This window comes from Priapulus caudatus, unplaced genomic scaffold, assembly GCF_000485595.1.
Source record: "Priapulus caudatus unplaced genomic scaffold, Priapulus_caudatus-5.0.1 Scaffold3005, whole genome shotgun sequence".
Classification (NCBI taxonomy): domain Eukaryota; kingdom Metazoa; phylum Priapulida; class Priapulimorpha; order Priapulimorphida; family Priapulidae; genus Priapulus; species Priapulus caudatus.
The window spans coordinates 1,334-20,354 of NW_014580066.1; the positions used below are offsets into that span (position 1 = coordinate 1,334).

The following is a 19,021-nucleotide window of genomic DNA, read 5'->3' on the forward strand; positions in this document are numbered from 1 at the left end:
GCAGTTCACACGAAGATACCGAAGATTGCGAGGCTGTGTAGGCTAGCTAGGTGATAATATAGACTGGTACCGTCGGAGTTCCGACAGCCACACGCTACACTACGTCGTGCGCGAACGGGTAGCCAGTCTAGGTTAGAGCGGCTCACAATTTGCGCAATTGCACGACGAACAATGCGTTCACAATGCGCGAACAACACGAACAATCGTTCAACACGCACAATCAATACGCGCGGCCAGCGTGGTGCCGAATATACGCGGCTTAGTTGGCGCGGAATATGATTCCGCGCTAAGCAAGCCGGAGCAATCGCGGCTAAGCAAGCCGTGGCTAAGCAAGCCGCGTATATTTTAGCGTGTGAACGCAACTAAACTCCTCGTGTGAACGCAGCATATATTCTTTTGTGGTCTTGTTGTATTATATTTTATTGTATTCTGTATTATTTAGTTTATTCTGTATTGTATTGCATTCTATGATTTCTATTCTGTATCGCCTTCCTGCAGGGGGCCTCACTGACAGCCTACTGCCTACTCTGCGAGTACTTCCCCACGGCACAACGCGCCTTTGCTGGCAACGCCATCTACTTTGCCTGGTCCGTGGGTCTGATGTCCCTGCCAGGCTTGGCCTATGTCGTTCAGGATTGGAGGATGCTACATCTCATCATTTCCGTGCCAATGCTGCTCTCTCTGGCCATGTACTGGTGAGTATACTGCTACAGCTGCTACTGCTCGTTAACGTTGGGAAACTAGACACAAATTTGTTTTGTCGTCTTGGCCGTTTCTGTAAAAGGTCGGAAGTTTTGGGAAGATTGGTGTCATTATAAATAGAAGTAGATTTAGATGAGGAACGACTGTTGCACTATTTGCGATCTGAGGGTGTAACAGCCAAACGTAAGATACCACTGAACTTTATTAGTTAAAAAATGCTTGAAAAGTTAGCTTGAATAGAAGTACCAAAGTAATTTATTGCACTGTGGTATGGGGTTTATGTACGTGTACAGTCTGTGCTTGTGGGCGTACTGCATCATATGGCTAACGGAATACGCTAATGATGAGGAAGGTCAAATACGTAGGAACTTATGCATGTCGTTTCACACGTTTCATTGTCTAACCTCCGTACCAGTACCCTACACAGGTGCTTGTCCCATCTTCACCAATCACAAGACTCCCCCTGTGTGCTATTACGTATGAGCGTCGGTTTACGGATGCTTACCTGTTTTCCTGTGCAAACGTCGGTTTACGGATGCTTCCCTGTTTTCCTGTGCAAACATTGGTTTACGGATGCTTCCCTGTTTTCCTGTGCAAACGTCGGTTTACGGATGCTTTCCTGTTTTCCTGTGCAAACGTCGGTTTACGGATGCTTTCCTGTTTTCCTGTGCAAACGTCGGTTTACGGATGCTTTCCTGTTTTCCTGTGCTAACGTCGGTTTACGGATGCTTCCCTGTTTTCCTGTGCAAACGTCGGTTTATGGATGCTTTCCTGTTTTCCTGTGCTAACACGTCGGTTTACGGATGCTTGCCTGTTATCTTCCCGCAGGACGATGCCGGAGTCTCTACACTGGCTCATCACTCACGATCGCGCGGGTGAGGCTGAAGCCATCCTGGAGACTGCGCGGCGCGTGAACGGGGCGACACTTCCCCCGCACTCACTCACTCTCATTCCGTCCTCCGCCCCCTCCTCCCCCTGCTGCCGCATCGACGGAGGAGGCAGTGGCGAGAAGCGTGAGAGGAAAAAGACGTTCCTCGACGTTCTGCGGACGCCGAACCTCCGTGTGCACGCTCTTCTCTGCTGCGCGCTGTGGTAGGTATGCCGCGCAGTCGCGTGTGACCGTTGTATGCGTCCACTCGCTCCCCGGCACTAACGTTAATCGATTGTCTCTCATATCTGTGTTTGCAGTATCTCTTCGTGTAGTACATTCTTCAGTAGAGTTCTCGTTGATGGTAAAAGTGCTCACGTGAGACAATGAGTGCATTGTCTTTGAGACAATGAGTGCATCAATGTCGATGTGGCTCTTTTTTTAATAGTATGTAGCTGGCTTCTAGTCTTTGGTACCTGATTCTTTCTAGTATCTGTAATGCAGAAATGTTTTCATTCATGACATCTCTATTAGGGATGAATTGAACGATTTTTAGCTCATCTGACGTAGTCAGATGCAGCTTGTAGATTTGCATGATCGTGCGTGCGTGCGTCCGTCCGTCCGTCCGTCCGTCAACAGTTGGGCACAAATCTAAACAGCTCGGCGTACGGATTCGAAAGTCGGGACGTGGGGGGGTAATCCGAAAACGAGTTAGGATGTCGAAGATGGGGGTCAAAGTTCAAAGGTCAAGAGGTGTAAAAGATATAACTTGACAAAAGGTGTAACTTAAGGTATAGGGAGGAAATGCAGAATTGCGGCACAAATCTAAACGGCTCGACCTAGGCTCGTGATAGTCGATGTATAGCATCATGGTAGGAAAAGCCATCACTGTGCCGAAATTGGAGGTCACAGGTCAAAGGTCACAGGGCAGATTTTAGACATTTTCTGAGGACATGGTCTGACGGAGCGATTGAAAAACTTTTTTGTTTCAGCGGTGACCTACCATTTTTATGGCTTTATTGAAAGTACCATGAAATGTACTTTCCGCTGACATGCGAAGAGTAAGTGTCGGATAACCTTTTGACCCTCAATAGGAGGGTTAAACATTGATTTGTGTCACAATGCACCATAAAACAGGAGGTTCAGGCACTCGATTTGTATCAACCAATGGGATTTGGGAGGTATGCAGAATGCAGAAGATTGCTAAAATGATGTGTACGCAACTGCGTATCTGCATATCTGTGTCACTACGCACGACTTAAATGTTACGTTTATAACCGTAGCAACAGACCTCAAACGAGCCCAGACGCTCTGCGGCTCTTGTTTTATACACTGCATTTTAATTTTTTTGGTCACTGTAAAAAAGGTTGCCATATCGTTCTACTTGCCACACTTCTTTGGCACTAAGTGGGATGAAATTCTAGGCAGGGTTCGCTTACTTGGGACTAGACAGATTTATGATCTTTTATTTACTGCCGTATAGTTACTATAATGGCAAATTTCACTGGCCCATTGATTTTCTCTCCTTGCAATGCTGCTACTTTAGCTTTTCCCCATATGTAGGGTTCAAACAAAAGAGTAAGATGAAAATTCAGATGTAACCATGATATAAACATTACGATCCTGATCCTGAATTTAAAAGGATTTCAAGTCTGTCAAACAGCTAGAATATCTCGTCACTTGTCCTAATGTTACTAGATGATGGTCAAGGACTTTGGCCTGAGTGACTTTTTTCGAATTTATTAGTGCGGCGTTTTGAGCGGTTAAACGTTAACGTTAACGGTTAAAGGTTGAGAAGTTGAACGTTCCAGCTAAAGTTCCCGGTTTGGTAATAAACGCTTTTTGTAATTTTGGATACGAACAAATATTTTTCAATCCATATATGATAGATGTTCAGATATAATTTTTGTGCATGATATGTTTACATGATATACTGTAAAATGGAGTAATAAGCACAAATAATAACTACATTTGTAATTGTGATTAGAGTTTAATCTGGGGACTTAAACTGATTAATAGTCTATTAAATGCTATAATATACTGAAAAGCTATTAATAGCTTAATAAGCATAATCTTTTTAGCTATTTTAATAAGTGAAAGAACGAAGCTTTACTTAAAAGACGATTAGAGACTACATACATAATGTACTCATCTGACCTAAGGTCTTAAATTGGCTTCTTATGGACACCCCTTGTATTATAAGCATGTTTTGCATAACTGAATATGTCTTATATGTGTGCATAGTGTGTGTATGTGTGCGTGGTTGCATGTGCAGTAGCTGCATGGCTTCTTTATAATTGCTTTGGTCTTCTAGCTGCTGTTGCTGCTATTGCTAGAGGTTGTTAGCATCACAGACAGTTATATATCATGAACCTATTTTTATTTATGCACCTATTCATACTAATATAAATAGGTTTATGCGCACACAGGCAAACCAGTACAAAAGCCACTCAAGGAAAAATGCCAAAAGTGTTCTTTATAGATCGTTGTGCATCCTATAGGTATATAGAGGTCACATCCTATCAATGTGTTAACGTATAACTGCCGCTCGAGAGATGCCAAGAGTGCCCTTTATAGACGGGTATACCATCTATAGATGTGAAATGCCAAGTGTCATTTATACACTGATGACTGTTCCATAGCGGTGGCCACTGATATAGGGTTGACGGTAGGCAATATGATATGATCGTTGCATACCAAACACCGTTGCCTTGATTTATTTCCTTATGTTGAAGATGCTTTATATTACTGCATGTCTCAGCAGAAGAGGCCTTTGTTGTTTTCGTTCATGGAGTCGTCACTGTTTATGTACATGCTTATGTCTTGCTTGCCATCTTTACGGTAACACACTCGCTGCAAACCAGTGAAAGTGGCTGGCGTTCGGCATGCGCTTCAAAATATGATGATTGTCTTGTATGTTGTATGTCGGTAGCATTTGTTTTGAAATTTGAGTGTAACTGATGTTTATTCCACTGTCATGTCTGTGTGTGCATCGAATGTATGAGAGAAGACAACTGTCACGGCAATGCTGTGTTTCCTGTTAATTACGTGTAATTCCTCTGTGTTTTTTTTTGTCAATTATTGTCTAAGAAGTTGGACTTTTACGGAAGCAGTTGCAACCCTTATCAAATGTTTGTTGTCTAGTAAGAGACATTGTGTCGCTTAATAGTGACTGTATGTCCGGTGGATGGTTGCTTTCATACTTGCGGTTAGTTGTTACCATGAAGAACTTAGAAGGCGCCTCCTGCATATGTACGTGTGGCGTGCAAATCACCTTAAATTTGCCTTTAAATTCCTATTTAGCCTCTAGTTCCTTTGTGCACTCTGGTCAGACGACTTGCATCTCCCCTTCCCCGTACAATTTCTGCACCGCGAGGGGGATGCTTCCCCAGAAGTTCCGGAACAATCGACGACGTCTCTTTTGCAAAAGGGCCGTCTTGCGGAGAGCAGCGGGTACGTATCGTTGTTCTGCTCGACATAGTCGGTCTAACACCGTGTGGCACTGATCTCCTCTGTCATCTTATTTCCATTCGCAGAGCCGGGTCTAGATCACAGGTACGGGATCAGCGGCAGAGAAGGCATCAGGGCGTGGCCCGCCCCGCCCGGCTCTCATGTGATGAGGCTGGAAAGGAAACGTCGCGGTGTTTGCCCCGCACGCAGTCCCGCGTGTGAGTGTCAACGATGCGACGGCCGGTAGGTACACCGATTCTCCTTCTGTCGTCTCCGAAGCGACCATTAGGGCGGTCTGACAGATCGCTCTCTCCCAGGAAATCGGCAGATGCTGCTCTGCAGAAAAAATGGAATTTTCCTGTGGAGTACGTGTTTTCGCCAACCTCGGCACGCGGTGTGCACAGCGAATGAATTAACCTTCCATTTTCTGTCAGACAGGATGAGGGTTAGATGTCGCGACGCTCGCTGGGCAACAGCCGGATTTAAAATATGTGCGATGTGATTTTCAGATCTTTGGGAATCTTTCGGTCAATCGATGGTGGTAATCGTTTGCTAGCCGTCGCCGCGCGGTGTGCGATGACGGCATGTCACTGTGTCCATCGCGCCTTGCCGTCTCGTCGTGTATGCGCGCCGCTGAGTCGTTGTTTACGCGTCGTTCTGCAGGGCGATAAATGGCATGGTCTACTACGGGCTGTCGCTCGGCACACACGTGCTCGCTGGTAACAAGCACCTTAACTTCTTCTGGTCAGCCGTCGTCGAGGTTCCAGCCTACGTCGCCTGCATCGTCCTGCTCAAGCGGTACGTTGCAAAGATGGCCGACGATTTCGGTGATTGTCGCGCGTGCGATGGCAGACGCGTCGGTCGTGACATTGTGTGGTTCGGCATGGCGACTTGAATGCTTTCGTGTTGAGCGATCACAGAATTCCGCGTTGAAACGGTTTTTTTAAGAATGCGTTTGAGTTGCTTCAGTGAGCTTTTCCTCTAATTATGGTCAGGGCATCTGTGAGCGAGGAATTATTACACTGTCTAATATCCAAACATTTTTTGGCTAAGTATATGCAGGGTTTCTTCTGAGGGGAAATTAGACAAATGAGGTAATGACCAGTTTGGGGAAAAAATATGCGCATGATGGATTCAAATACAAGATGTATTGATATACTTATAGCTAGGTATATAGATACAGGATATACTTATCAGTAAATACATTTTCACAACGGCGATGTTAAATTTGACAACGGCGGTACGCGGAAACCCTGATATGCTGCATCATGATGACTATAGATGGTCTCAATCTTTGTATATAGATGCCAACTGATATTGTTGATGCTAGTAAATCTCAATACACAACGGGAAGGATTTCTGTACCAACAAACTTGCGTGTTTAAACTTACAGGGTTCAAAATATATATACTTAAAGCAAGGATTTCTCATGACCTGATGATACTTACCGGTACTCCTTGCATAACACCAAATATATCTAAGGCTAACATGTCATGTGTTTTGTGGGATCGTTTGGAAATTCCATTATCGTGAATCTGAACTAGCAGGCGCACGTTTGCAGTTCATCTGGTGTTTTATAGCCTATAACAGCACAAATTTGTGGTGATTGTTGTATCGGAGTAATCAGTAAAAAGTCCGCTTATAGGTGACATCCAATTTGTCTGCAATTATGTAGTTTCCCGATTTATTCGTGACCTACGTTGATCAAAGATAAGATTGGCTGATTACGCAGTGCAACTGCTAGGTAAAAAATCTTTGTTTCTGAGTTGTGTGCGAAACTAAAATAGTGCTGTGGAGCCAATAATGATATAGGCAGATATTTTATAGGAATTATATATATATATATGAATTTTTCCCATGTATGCAGTTCTTCATAACATCTCTAGGTGGTGAATCGATTAGCCGCGTTCCACTTGCGATGCTTCTACCCTCTATGCTCGTAATTACCCCTCGTTTCATGTCGTTGCCGTTGTGATAATTGCAGCATTACATCCGCGTAATTACCTCTAATTAATTGCTCTACCGCAGCAGCTTATACTAAAGTACTGTAATGTCAGCATTGCTACCTCCTGCCTGCGTACTACTATAGTTGGTGAACAACAGTAGATGGTGGCCATAGGCAGCAGGCCTGAATAAGCATCGAACAGAAATTCACAGTAATACACACACTGTTACTGCACTTACACAACATACACTTTATTCATGTTAAATAACTACAGATTCATGCTCTATGCTCCGCTCGAAACTTTTGCCAGCTCTATGATGCGAATTTCTGCAAAGTTGTCTGAACACTTTTCAAACACAAAAATGACCAACCGGTCGCTGTGGCTATATGCTACCTGACGGAATGACACAACAACACGACAAGACCAATTTTACTTCTAATGCTTTCTAGACGTCTACGAGGCATCTAACTTGCGTGCGTAATGCAAATTATTGCGCTCTAGTGCCGAATTTCGGCAAAAAAAATGCAAAAAAAACCTTTTATAGAGACGAAATAGTGCAACGGTGAACAATTTGCGGAGGCTTATACTGTTGTATGCCTCCTATACATCTATCGTGCTGCGAGCTGTGCTGACACTTATTGCTGATGCTCTGCCTGAATACCTATTGTAGCAAAATGGGGAGTACAATAGCAGAGATGCCAACCACTGCGATTTATCCAGATTTTATACGAATTTCTATTCCTTTTCTATTTCTATTCTACGACCAGTTTGTATCAAACTACGAATTTCACTGTGATCGAACAAAATATTTTTTTTTCCAATTATTGTCATTTTTGGTCACTACCTCGAACTACTAATTTGATGGCCAGAAACTACAGATTGCTTCAAATATGTGTTGGCATCTCTGCAATAGACAGTAGGTGTTGGAAATAGCAGCCCGTGCCCCAGTCTAGGACTGTTAACTTCTGTGCTAGACTGGCACGTTTTTATGGATTGTACTATAAGTTGTACTATGGATTGTACTATAAGTTGTACTATGGATTGTACTATAAGTTGTACTATGGATTGTACTATAAGTTGTACTATGGATTGTACTATAAGTAAAAATGAAAATGTATAAAATCAAAACTGGCTGGGTTTTCACACTCAGTTCCAAGACTGCAATAATTTTTTTTTTTTAAGTGAATGTGTGTGTGTGTACGGCCATGCGTTGATGGTTGCAAGCGAGCATGCATATATGTGCGTGTGTATGTATCTGCACACATGTATGTGTATGTGTGCGTACGTTGTATGTGTGCCTGTGCGTGCGTGCCGGCGTGTGTGTGTGTGTATGTGTGTGTGTATATATATGTTATGTTCGAGATTAAAATCGAGGTCGTGCGTTTTCAGGTTTGGCCGTAAGAAGCCGTCGTGCGCATTCTACGTCATCGCCGGTCTCCCGCTCATCCTCGTCCCGTTCCTGCCGAAAAGCACGGGTGAGTTGACACGCGCGTTAACGATCGATGCTTCTAGTTTATTGGTATTGGCCTCGTATCGCCACGCGACGCCCACTTACCCCCCAGTTCATTCTACGTCCACTCTCCATGCGTTTCACTCGAGTGACGATCAAGCGGCAGAACTCACACGCCATGCCACTCTATCTCCAGCGCTATCCTTCTCTTACGATACACTCTTCAGTTCGTCGTACAATTCCCAGGGATGAGATTCTTCCGCGGATCCGCGGAAATCCGCGGATTTGACAGTCCCAGGGGTCGATTTTGTGAAACGTCTAAATTCGTTGAGAAAATTGGGAGGGGGGTAACAATGTAACAATTTAAATTATATAACCTCAACAGCACCTGACTGTAGACTGTAGAGTGTAGACAGTAGGCTGACAGCGAAGTATACAGTGTATCTGTTTTTGCGTACCAGAAAAGAAAATCCTCGTTCACAGGCTGCAGTAGAGGGGTTTGAGGTAGCTGATCACGTAACGACCATGCCTGGCCTGGGGGCCAGGTTTACATGTTACTGCGTGCATGTTGTGTACATGACTATGCACTGATTGTTCCATTCGCATTGTGTTTTTTTCATTCAAATCTCGTCGCAGCAAGGCAGCTTATGTCTGAGTAAAACAATGCAAGCGACGGGTGAAAACAGAAAAATATCATTATGTCTAGACATTTAATAAAAAAAATTGCCCTATTTTCAGCCCCCTGATTTCCTATTATAGTTCGTTTGTTCCTTTTGACAACTTGAAAAGGTGATTCAAGAGTCTCCTATAATTTGTTCAGAATAGCTTAGAATGCACCAAATTGCACCATTCTTTTAAAAAAATTCCCGGACCCCCCTAGCATGGCGATGACCTACGGTCCTCGCGTAATTGCTCGCTCTTCGGTTTACTAATTAAAATTTCAGCTGAATATTAAATTATCCAATCTCATCCCTGAATTCCGTGCTATGATACGCATCTTATTTATAACACTTACTATAGTATTGAAGCCGATAATTTGTTCCCGGTCGTCGCTAAAGTCGTAACGTTGTCGTTGGATCTGCATATAGTAAAATGGGTGATTATAACTAGTATGTCATATATGGCACATAGCTTAAAGATGCTTTCCCCGGAGCACGCATTTTTGTGACAAACCACTGTAAAAACGTAAGTAAATAACTCGCTACACTTTAACTGAACGTTAGCATTGAAAATAAAACTGTAAAAATACGTATCAAGCCTATATTCGCTCAACGAAAAAACAACTCGAAAAAACGCGTTTCGCTGCGGTTCTGTATCATGGTGACAAGAGTCGACGCAGGTCACGTAACCAGCACAGCCATAGATATCGTATAACGTGTTATATGATATCTATGAGCACATGCAGCCTTCATGACCTTCAGCGCTTGGCAACACCGCATGGCAACAAGTGACACGTCACAACATCGGCGCAGAGCGGCAAAAGTAAACGCTGTTGGAAACATTCGACCCGACCCTTTAACTTTTTTAGTCTAAAAGCTTCGAATGAACGTATTCCCGGGCATTTTTTTACCTATCACACATATATATGCAAGTACAAACATGCAATGTTAAAATAATTCATTTTTGCCTGATTTTATGTTTGCCGCTTGAAATTTCGAGGGAAGGCACGCCCGGCCCCCCACTCAGTGTTATTTAGGGTACGCATATGCTCGTTCCCTCCCTTTGAAAGCACCCCCCTATCTCAGGACTGCCAAAATTTCTAAATCCCCCCTTTCGCGGGCTTTTTGCGGGGTTTTCCTGTCTTGGAGAACCCCCTAAATCTGGAACACTACGTATAGACTGGTACCCGTTCGCCACCTTCACTCCGGTACGTATCCTTCGCTACACTGACGTAGTGACGTTAGTGTAGCGTGTGGAACTGTCGACCGGGTACCAGTCTACACTACGTAGTGTAGAGTTCAGTGATCGAGGGGAACTAGGGAGCAATATTTTTATTTTTCAAAATGAAATAATCCTGAATGAGCTTTCAAAACTAGCAGGAATTTCAGGAATTTGATCCCAGGATTTGATAAAGTTTTCTATGATATTCAAGATGAAAGAGAGAGAGAGGAAAAACACCCCTTTTTTAAAGAAATCTCCGGGTGAAAAGTCAAATACACCCCCTTTTTTACAATTCTTGGGCCGGATTTTGTCGCGCGAAAAATACCCCTTTACCGGAGATTTTGGGAACGCGCATGCGGTCCTTCCGACCTCGGAGTGGGGGGGCCGGGAAGGCACCTTTAACTAACGCACGCCGCACTCGGGTAGGCTGCTCGGTCATTATGCTCTGCACGCTCGCCTACTACGGAGATTACGGGCTTGAGGTTAATCAGTGATCTGTGACAGTCGGTGTCGCGTGTACTAGTTAGTCATCGTCGTGGGATTAGCACAAATTAGCGGAAACAAATTAGCGAGTGGGTGCCTCCATCGTCACGCAGGCAGTGGGTCAGTTAATTAAGGTAGAAATTTTAGTGTTGCATCTCTTGCTGATAGTAGTGTATATGATTGTACGTGTAGAGACGAACCATGTACGGTAGCAAACGCCTCTGTAAATCACACCTTTGGCATTTTTCCTCCAGTGACCATTATACGGTGAAACAACCTGAATAGAACAGACACCTGTCTATACATGGCACTCTTGCTATTTTGCCCTGACTGACTGACTATGTACAGGTTTGCCTATGTACGTATTAGTCGTTAAACATCAGCTTGTTGGTAGTGTATGTACTAACCTACCCCCAGTTTGCATCGGCTACAAACATTCGCAGACGCCTGTGATGAAAATGTGCCCAGTCACCAAAGGCGAGTAAGAATAATATTGAGCCCAAGCATTTCATATGAAGGTCGCTACAAATGCGAGAGTTTACTTTGTATATTTAACATTCTATAATGAGTGGAATCATTACGGTTGAATGCTACTGTTATGCCAATACAATTCGTTTACCGTTTCCTAGGATTCCAATAAATTTTTTTACGACTAGCATAAAAACTAATTCGACCTATACGTGCTAGGAACTGCTAGGAAAAGTTTTTCTCACAGAATATTTGCGCCGAATCTTCATGCTCATGGTACATAATAGCGTAAATTCCCACGAACACGATTCCTAAACTTTTGCGCTTTATGCAATGAGCTGAAACCCTAATACTTGTTTCCTTAGAGACCCAAGTGACTTGTACTTTTTGGGCAACTTTTTATTGCTGGACGCCATGGAACGGCACGATTAATTTGCGATGACTTGTTTCGTTTATTCTCACAGCCAGTGGCACAGACCTCTCTAACCTCGTTACTCTCCTGACGATGATCGGAAAGTTTGGTGTCACTGCTTCGTTCAGCGCCATCTATCTGGTGGCATCAGAGTTGTATCCCACCGTTGTGAGGTAAGTTCATGAAAAATCTGTACAGCCCATAGCAAATGTGTTACCTGACTGCATAGTTCAGCCATCTGAATGTGAGAACCAGTGGTAGTTTAGTTTAGGGGGGCCTATCACAGTCATCGACGTTGTTATTAGTGTTCAAATCATAGTAGCTGTATGCAGCAGGAGTATATGATGAAAAGGGGAAGGTGGCCAACAGCAGTTGTACGCTCTTATAAATGTGAATAGATGTCAGTTCGTACCACCCTGCCAAACCTCAATACCATAAATTGGCATCGTGAAAAACCCGTGTAGTGTTCACGTTTGCGAGCATGTTGGTGCTTGTGAATGCCTCCTCTTTAGTTCCATCCATCTATTGCTGTCGTTGTAGAAGCACTGCAGTATATTTCCCTTGTGTTGAGGAGTAGCTGACTGAATGACTCGGCATTAATTTGCGTGCGCTCTGTGTGAATTACGTGTGATCGATCGCGGCGTGCAGCTGCGCACACGCACATTGATCATGACGTACCGCCATATAGTGCACAGCTGTGCATCTTCACCTGTGTGGTTCTTCACATAATTGGATCCCCCCTTCCCCGTGCACTGCATTCCCACGCAATGCTTCCCCGTGCACCCTCTCCCCGTGCACCCCCTCCCCGTGCACCCGACTGCCTTCTAATGAGCACTCGTAATTGGCCTAGTTGCGTGAGTGGTCTTGCCGCATGTCTTTATGTGATTGCACCTGTGTGGTTCTTCACATAATTGCATCCCCCCTCCCCCGTGCACTGAATTCCCGCGCAATGCTTCCCCGTGCACCCCCTCCCCGTGCACCCTCTCCCCGTGCACCTGACTGCCTTCTAATGAGCACTCGTAATTGGCCTAGTTGCGTGAGTGCTCTTGCCGCATGTCTTTATGTGATTGCCCCTTCCCCTAGCTAGCTAATTAATAGCTGTGACGTTGCTTGGGGGGGAGTGAATAGTCTAGCGTATGTTCTCTCGCTATGTTCTCCCCACCTCTTTGTCAAGCCTGTCAGAATATTTTGTACGAATCATTATTGTAATCGCAAACCCAGTTGTTGTAATTGGTCATGCAAACCACTTATATGTAATTGATCAAATAAGACCTACAGTTGTAATTAGTCATGCAAATCGTATTTTTATAGTTGCACAAATCACATTGTAATTATTAGAGCGTAATCTCCTAGGTGTTATTGTCCAATCGATACGCTTCTCATGATTTGTCGTGAACGTTTGTTTCATTGTGTCGTTGACGATGTGGTTGTGTTTTAGGAACAGTGGGCTCGGCATGTCGTGTCTGAGTGCACGCATAGGAGCCGTTCTTGCTCCCTACACCATCAATCTGGTAACTACCTATGTTTAAATTCATTTAAATTTACCTCGGTTTGAAATTTTCCATTAAAATTATACAATTACGATTAATTAATTGTCGGGCAGTGATTTGCGGATGCTGTATTTCTCGGTTGATTCAGCCTTGGTCCTCCTGTGTTCATTTTACGGCGTTAGCCATTAGTTCGAGCATTGACTCACCAGCAATCAATATTGCACACTAAATCACATTGCTGTTGGCGAAATGATGCGCATCTGACGGCGAAATGACGGATGCTCACACGAAGATGACTTGTTACCGAAACTGCTAATTTGACCCATCCACGTGACGAGTGGCAGGCAGCTCTCCTGAATTGTTGTCGCGATAGGATGTTGAAATCGATTCTAGGACTACTACCCCCTGGACAACTACCCCCGGACAACTACCACCCGGACAATTACCCCCCTAGGACAACTACCACCTGGATAACTACCCACCTAGGACAATTACCCCCTTAGGACAACCCTAATCCTATAACCCTAACCCTAGGGGGTAGTTGTCCGGGTCGCAGTTGTCCTAGGGGGCTAATTGTCCGGGGAGGGGGGGGGGGTAGTTGTCCAGGGGGTAGTCGTCCGGATACGGTTCAAATCACAATGCCTATTAAGAAAGTGGTCACACCATGTGGTTGTCAGGACGCCCTAGCCATTGATTTTTGCGATGACATGACCGTTCTATTGCGAATGCCAGATAACAAAATGCTGCAAAGGCAACAATGGCGTGTGAACGGGCGATGAAGTGCTAACCTCTAGCTTGTCTGGTGTAACAACAACATCTAAGGCTGTGTGATTATGTAGCGTTCTGATGCATAGGTCGGTTGTTCCATCTGAGCAACATAACCATGCCTCCTCAAATATTGTTGCTGAGTCGGTTCAGCTAGACCAGTTTGCAGGGTTCGTAGCGGGTCTTCCAAAGTCTTATAAGTACTTATTTTGCCAAAAATAAAATAAGGGCCCTTATTAGTACTTATTTTTGGTAAAATCTTAGAAAAGTACCTAATAGTCCTTATTTTTTATATTATTGTTGTATATATAATACGGAACAATTAAATCTGATGTGCAATTGTGTATATAAATATTATTAGTGTACTTTAGTAGTCGGTGATCTATCAGAAATCGCGTAAAAAAGTCTTATTTTGGCCTCCAGAAAGGGTCTTATAAGTCCTTATTTCAACATGTGGCTTACTACTATGAACCCTGGTTTGTAAAGATTTTGTATGCCTGCTTGACAAATGGCGACGTTGCTGCACTTCGTTGCCAAGCATTCTCTTTTAGAACGTGCTATTGCAGCGCGGATGAATCCTGACTAAGCTGCAGTCTAGCAGTTATATTGGACTCTCGGACAGTCCTCGGCTGACCTAGCAATAATATCCTGCGTGTTAAATATCCTAAAGTTATCCTGCGTGGATGGAAAGGTGGAATGTCTCTGCATCCTCACATTCTTGTATCGTCGTTGTGATCGTTGCTCCAGGGTATTAGCCAGGAATGAGTATTGTCGGAGTGCAGAATAATATTTGGGAGTGCAATTTTTGTGTGTGTCTCAGCCAAGACCGCCGTAAGCGTTCACGGGTGGGGTAGTAACCTCTCCCTCTCATTGGGGGGGTCTCCCAGAATTTTTTTAATTTTTTTAATTTTTTCCGTTGTGCAGTTTCATAACTGACTGTGCAAATCACGGCTGCACGGCTCGCTGGCTAATACATTGCGTTGCTCCACGTTCTCCTGCAGAGAGACATCCACCCGGCATTCCAGAACCTGCTGTTTGCCGTCGTCGCCGCTGCTGGAGCCCTGATGGTCATGGTGCTGCCGGAGACAGCTCGCCGACTCCTTCCCGAGACACTCAGCGACTGCGAAGGTGACCTTGACCCGCCGTCGGACGACCTTGACACGAGCGCGAAGGACGTGACCTCGGCGCAGGCGCGCCTCGTGTGCGACGCAGCGACGCGGAACGGCGTGCCACCAGGGGGCGTTGATGGTGTGACGGTGAAGGGAAAGAACGGCGTCGCAGTTGCCAGCCAGCGTGAGGAATGCAGCGTGTGAGCGGAGGTTGCCGGGAACGTTTTTGGTGGCGCCGCGCATGATGATTTTTGAAGCGACTTTCTAAGGTTATTTTCGCGCGAGTTTTCGTCGCGGTGATGCATTCCATCCCTGAGCGAAACGGAAGTGAAACAGGAGCTACAGGAGGGAAACGCAACAGGGCATTGTGTGTAAATATGTGTGACTCACCTACATGAATCTCTGACGTGGTTGGTTCATTAAGAGAGTGAGAGCTGCCACTGTGCGGCTAGATGTAGCATGTGATAAAAGCACATGCCATAGGACTCATGTCGGTATTTATGGCAGTTTCCCTAACGCGTGATTGAAAGTGCTCTAAAGGGGGACTTATGTCGGGCTTGCGAGCCGACTCGACTGGAAGCAACTGGATTTCGAGCAACTGGAAGCGATCGGCAGCTGGACTAGTTGCTCCCAGTTGCCCACTGTTCTATTTCGAGGCAACTAGTGTGCGGCCAGTCGCAGCTAGTCGCCGTCGCAGTCGACGACGCTGAAGCACTGCAGTGCGAGTGAATTGCAGCAGTTGCCTTCCAAAGTTCAGGTCGAGTCGGCTCGCAAGCCGACATACCCCCCGCTGCGGCCGCGCCGCCTTATACCGCTGAGCTAAATTCAGCGTGGAGCCGGTTTTGGTGATCAGTAGGAAAATGGACTGCTCGCAGGATTTATGTGTGTCGTCATAAGTCATGATCGTGATAAGTAATGATCCATGAATCATTTCCGGAAGACCATAATGTGATAGGCAAAGTAGCATCGACCGTTCTGTGCTACATGCAATGCTTGTCATTTTGCTGCATTCCCATATATATATATATATATATATATATATATATATATATATATATATACGTACGTACGTATACTAAAATAAGATTACTATAAGCGTTGCTCGGCAGCAGCAGAAATCGTGTGTATAGCGACATAGAGCCGTCTATTGGGGAATTGTATGGAATCGCAGTCGCAAAGTACCTAACCGCCGTTATAGGCGAGGAACTATTGTATAATAGTCAATCTCACATACGCACGCATGCACGCACGCAATCACGGGTCTACATATTAGTCTATGAACGTCTTTGTATTTATATTTGTGTGCGTTCATGGTTCGCTGCCTTGTTCCACAAGAGAAGAGAAAGCAAATTACACTGCCATACTGAATTAAACGTTATTAAATAGAAAGCACTCAGGGATTAAAGATCTGTTACATACTGCGGTTTTTTATTGGGTATATACCATAATGGCTTGTGTTGTGTCTTGTGTGTCGTGAGTATGCATATCTAAGTGCGCTAGTACACGCGTGCCTGCTCGCTCGCGTATGTGCACGCGTGCCTGCTCGCTCACGTAGATGCACGCGTGCGTGCTCGCTCACGTAGATGCACGCGTGCGTGCTCGCTCACGTAGATGCACGCGTGCGTGCTCGCTCACGTAGATGCACGCGTGCCTGCTCGCTCGCGTAGATGCACGCGTGCGTGCTCGCTCGCGTATGTGCACGCGTGCCTGCTCGCTCGCGTATGTGCACGCGTGCGTGCGGGAAGCTAACTGTTAAGTGTGATACCGAGTAGGAGAGCTCGTGAAGAACTAACAGAGTCGTGGTGTGGTAAACGCTGATCATGGGTTAGACACATGAGGAAGCTTCCAGCACGCTGTGTGATTCGTCGTAGTGAGTACTAGTAGCAGACAACTATAGGGATAGCACGCCATGCTGCGCGCAATCATGACCTGTGGCGCTCTCTGTCTCGTTTTGTGTGTATGTGTGCGTGTGTTTGCACACACGTGTGTGCGCGCCCGCGATTTCTATTGAGTAAATACAACGTAATATATATCTATATATCTATATTCACATTTCTTTAGCAAGCTGTTAAGTTTCCATCGTAGTATGTCGTGTGAATCCTTGCCCGCATATACTTTCGTTACACTAAATATAACGATGACACTACAATAACGATAGCAATATATAACCTGGAACAAATTGCTTGATTTCATTAACTAGGAGCTTTCTATTATATTCTAACTCTATTAAACATTAACAACTCGACACATAAGTAGTGTTGCGTTTTCAGCTTAGATGATTTAAAAAGGCGTCCTTGCAGGATATTGAGCCATCGTTTCTGACACTCCGTCGGTTTCAGCACTACACAAAAGAGAAAAGAAAGCTAACTTCACCCGTATACGCCGCAAAACAAAATGTGCTGCAGCCCACAATATTTGCATAATATCTTTTTGTACACTGTCACTGTCATTGCCACACACGTATGGTATAGTGCCACCGATCCACAGGTAACCTGCAGTCTGCCTGCAATAGCCGCCCCCCCCCCCCCCCCCCCCCCCCCCCCCCCCCCCGCCCCCCCCCCCCCCCCCCCCGCCCCGCCCCCCGCCCCCCCCCCCCCCCCCCGCCCCCCCCCCGCCCCGCCCACCCCCCCCGCCGCCCCCCCCCCCCCCCCCCCCCCCCCCCCCCGCCGCCCCGCCCCCCCCCCGCCCCCCGCCCCCCCTCGCCCCCCCCCCCCCCCCCCCCCCCCCGCCCCCCGCCCGCCCCCCCCCCCCCCCCCCGCCCCCCCCCCCCCCCCCCGCCCCCCCGCCCCCCCCCCCCCCGCCCCCCCCCCCCCCCCCCCCCCCCCCCCCCGCGCCCCGCCGCCCCCCCCCCCCCGCCCCCCCCCCCCCCCCCCCCCCCCCCCACCCCCCCCCGCCCCCGCCCCCGCCCCCCCCGCCCCCCCCCCCCCCCCCGCCCCCTCCCCCCCCCCCGCCCCCCCCCCCCCCCCCCCCCCCCCCCCCCCCCCCCCCCCCCCCCCCCCCCACCTTACGTTACCATGCACCATTCTATAACACAGTAAAGCAAGGTTATGGCGATGCTATGCTATAACGTTTACTCATTCATTAAACGCATTGATTCACTGATTCATATTATGAATTTCGAGCCAATTACAGCCCTGTTCTGTTCAATTAAAATTCTAGTTTTCAGAGCAGTCTTCTACAGTATGATATTTATGTTCTGTTTAAAACACTGCTCTACTGCTGCATTATTAAAGTTGAACTTCTTATTTTCATTTTCTTATTTTCATCCCTATTCTGAAACAGGAATACATATTTTGGTCGCGAGAGCAACCCAGACAACGCCGGGTCCTCCATTAGTAAAAATATATTCGAGATGACTCCAAAATATTACTAAGCAATACTACATACCACAATAGAGCTTATAGATCTTGATACAATAATTATATTGGCTAAACACCTCGTCATTTCACATCTGGTGATTGCCCCAGTGGTCACTGTAATATTTAAGAGATCACTCGAATCGGGCGAAGTCCCCATAATGTGCGCCATATGCACACAGTGACGCCAAATATTAGCGCAAGGGAGCAAAAGCTGGGCCAGAAAATTAAGAGGCGCGGTTACCTGACGCTGCATTTTTTGCGAACCTGTGTGGAGAGGGAATGATTGCCAAGTCAGTCATTAAGCTTGACTGCTGAGAACTACTCGCAGCGGAAGCAATACGGGGTTCAGAAAACTCGATCATGCAGCTCTCAGGATGATGGTTTGTTCTGAAGAGTGGACTGACTCCGATTGGAAAGAAGAGCCCATAGATACTTGTGATATCTTTGACTTTCAGAAGCGTGTTGAGCAAGGTGCCACACGAACTCCTAACCAGTAAGTTAGAATCCCTGGGGATCAGATGGTAACACACTTGCTGGATATAAAAAATACCTAGCAAACAGAGAAGCAGAGGGTGGTGACTAAATGAGTGAGGTTCCACACCAGATTACAGTAACAGTGTGGCGTGCCTCCAAAGCAA

The 19,021-nt window shown here is 46.1% G+C and overlaps 1 protein-coding gene and 1 long non-coding RNA gene across 3 annotated transcripts; both read left to right on the forward strand.

Annotated features, from left to right (window-relative positions):
* Positions 1–498: 498 nt before the first annotated feature.
* On the forward strand, positions 499–15,628 carry LOC106819229 (organic cation transporter protein-like; the record flags this gene model as incomplete). The annotated part of the gene is made up of 7 exons (XM_014823878.1): positions 499–695; positions 1,531–1,794; positions 5,684–5,818; positions 8,356–8,441; positions 11,713–11,833; positions 13,099–13,171; positions 14,917–15,628. Coding segments are annotated over 7 exons (1,188 nt in total), but the record flags the coding sequence as incomplete, so codon positions are not given.
* A 217-nt stretch (positions 15,629–15,845) lies between these two features.
* Positions 15,846–17,062, forward strand: LOC106819230. Of its 2 annotated transcripts, none has more exons than XR_001395380.1 (2): positions 15,846–16,551; positions 16,608–17,062. It is a non-coding gene; the product is annotated as an uncharacterized LOC106819230 (long non-coding RNA). The 2 variants fall into 2 exon arrangements; XR_001395379.1 differs by having other exon boundaries at positions 16,636–17,062.
* The last annotated feature ends 1,959 nt before the right edge of the window (positions 17,063–19,021 follow it).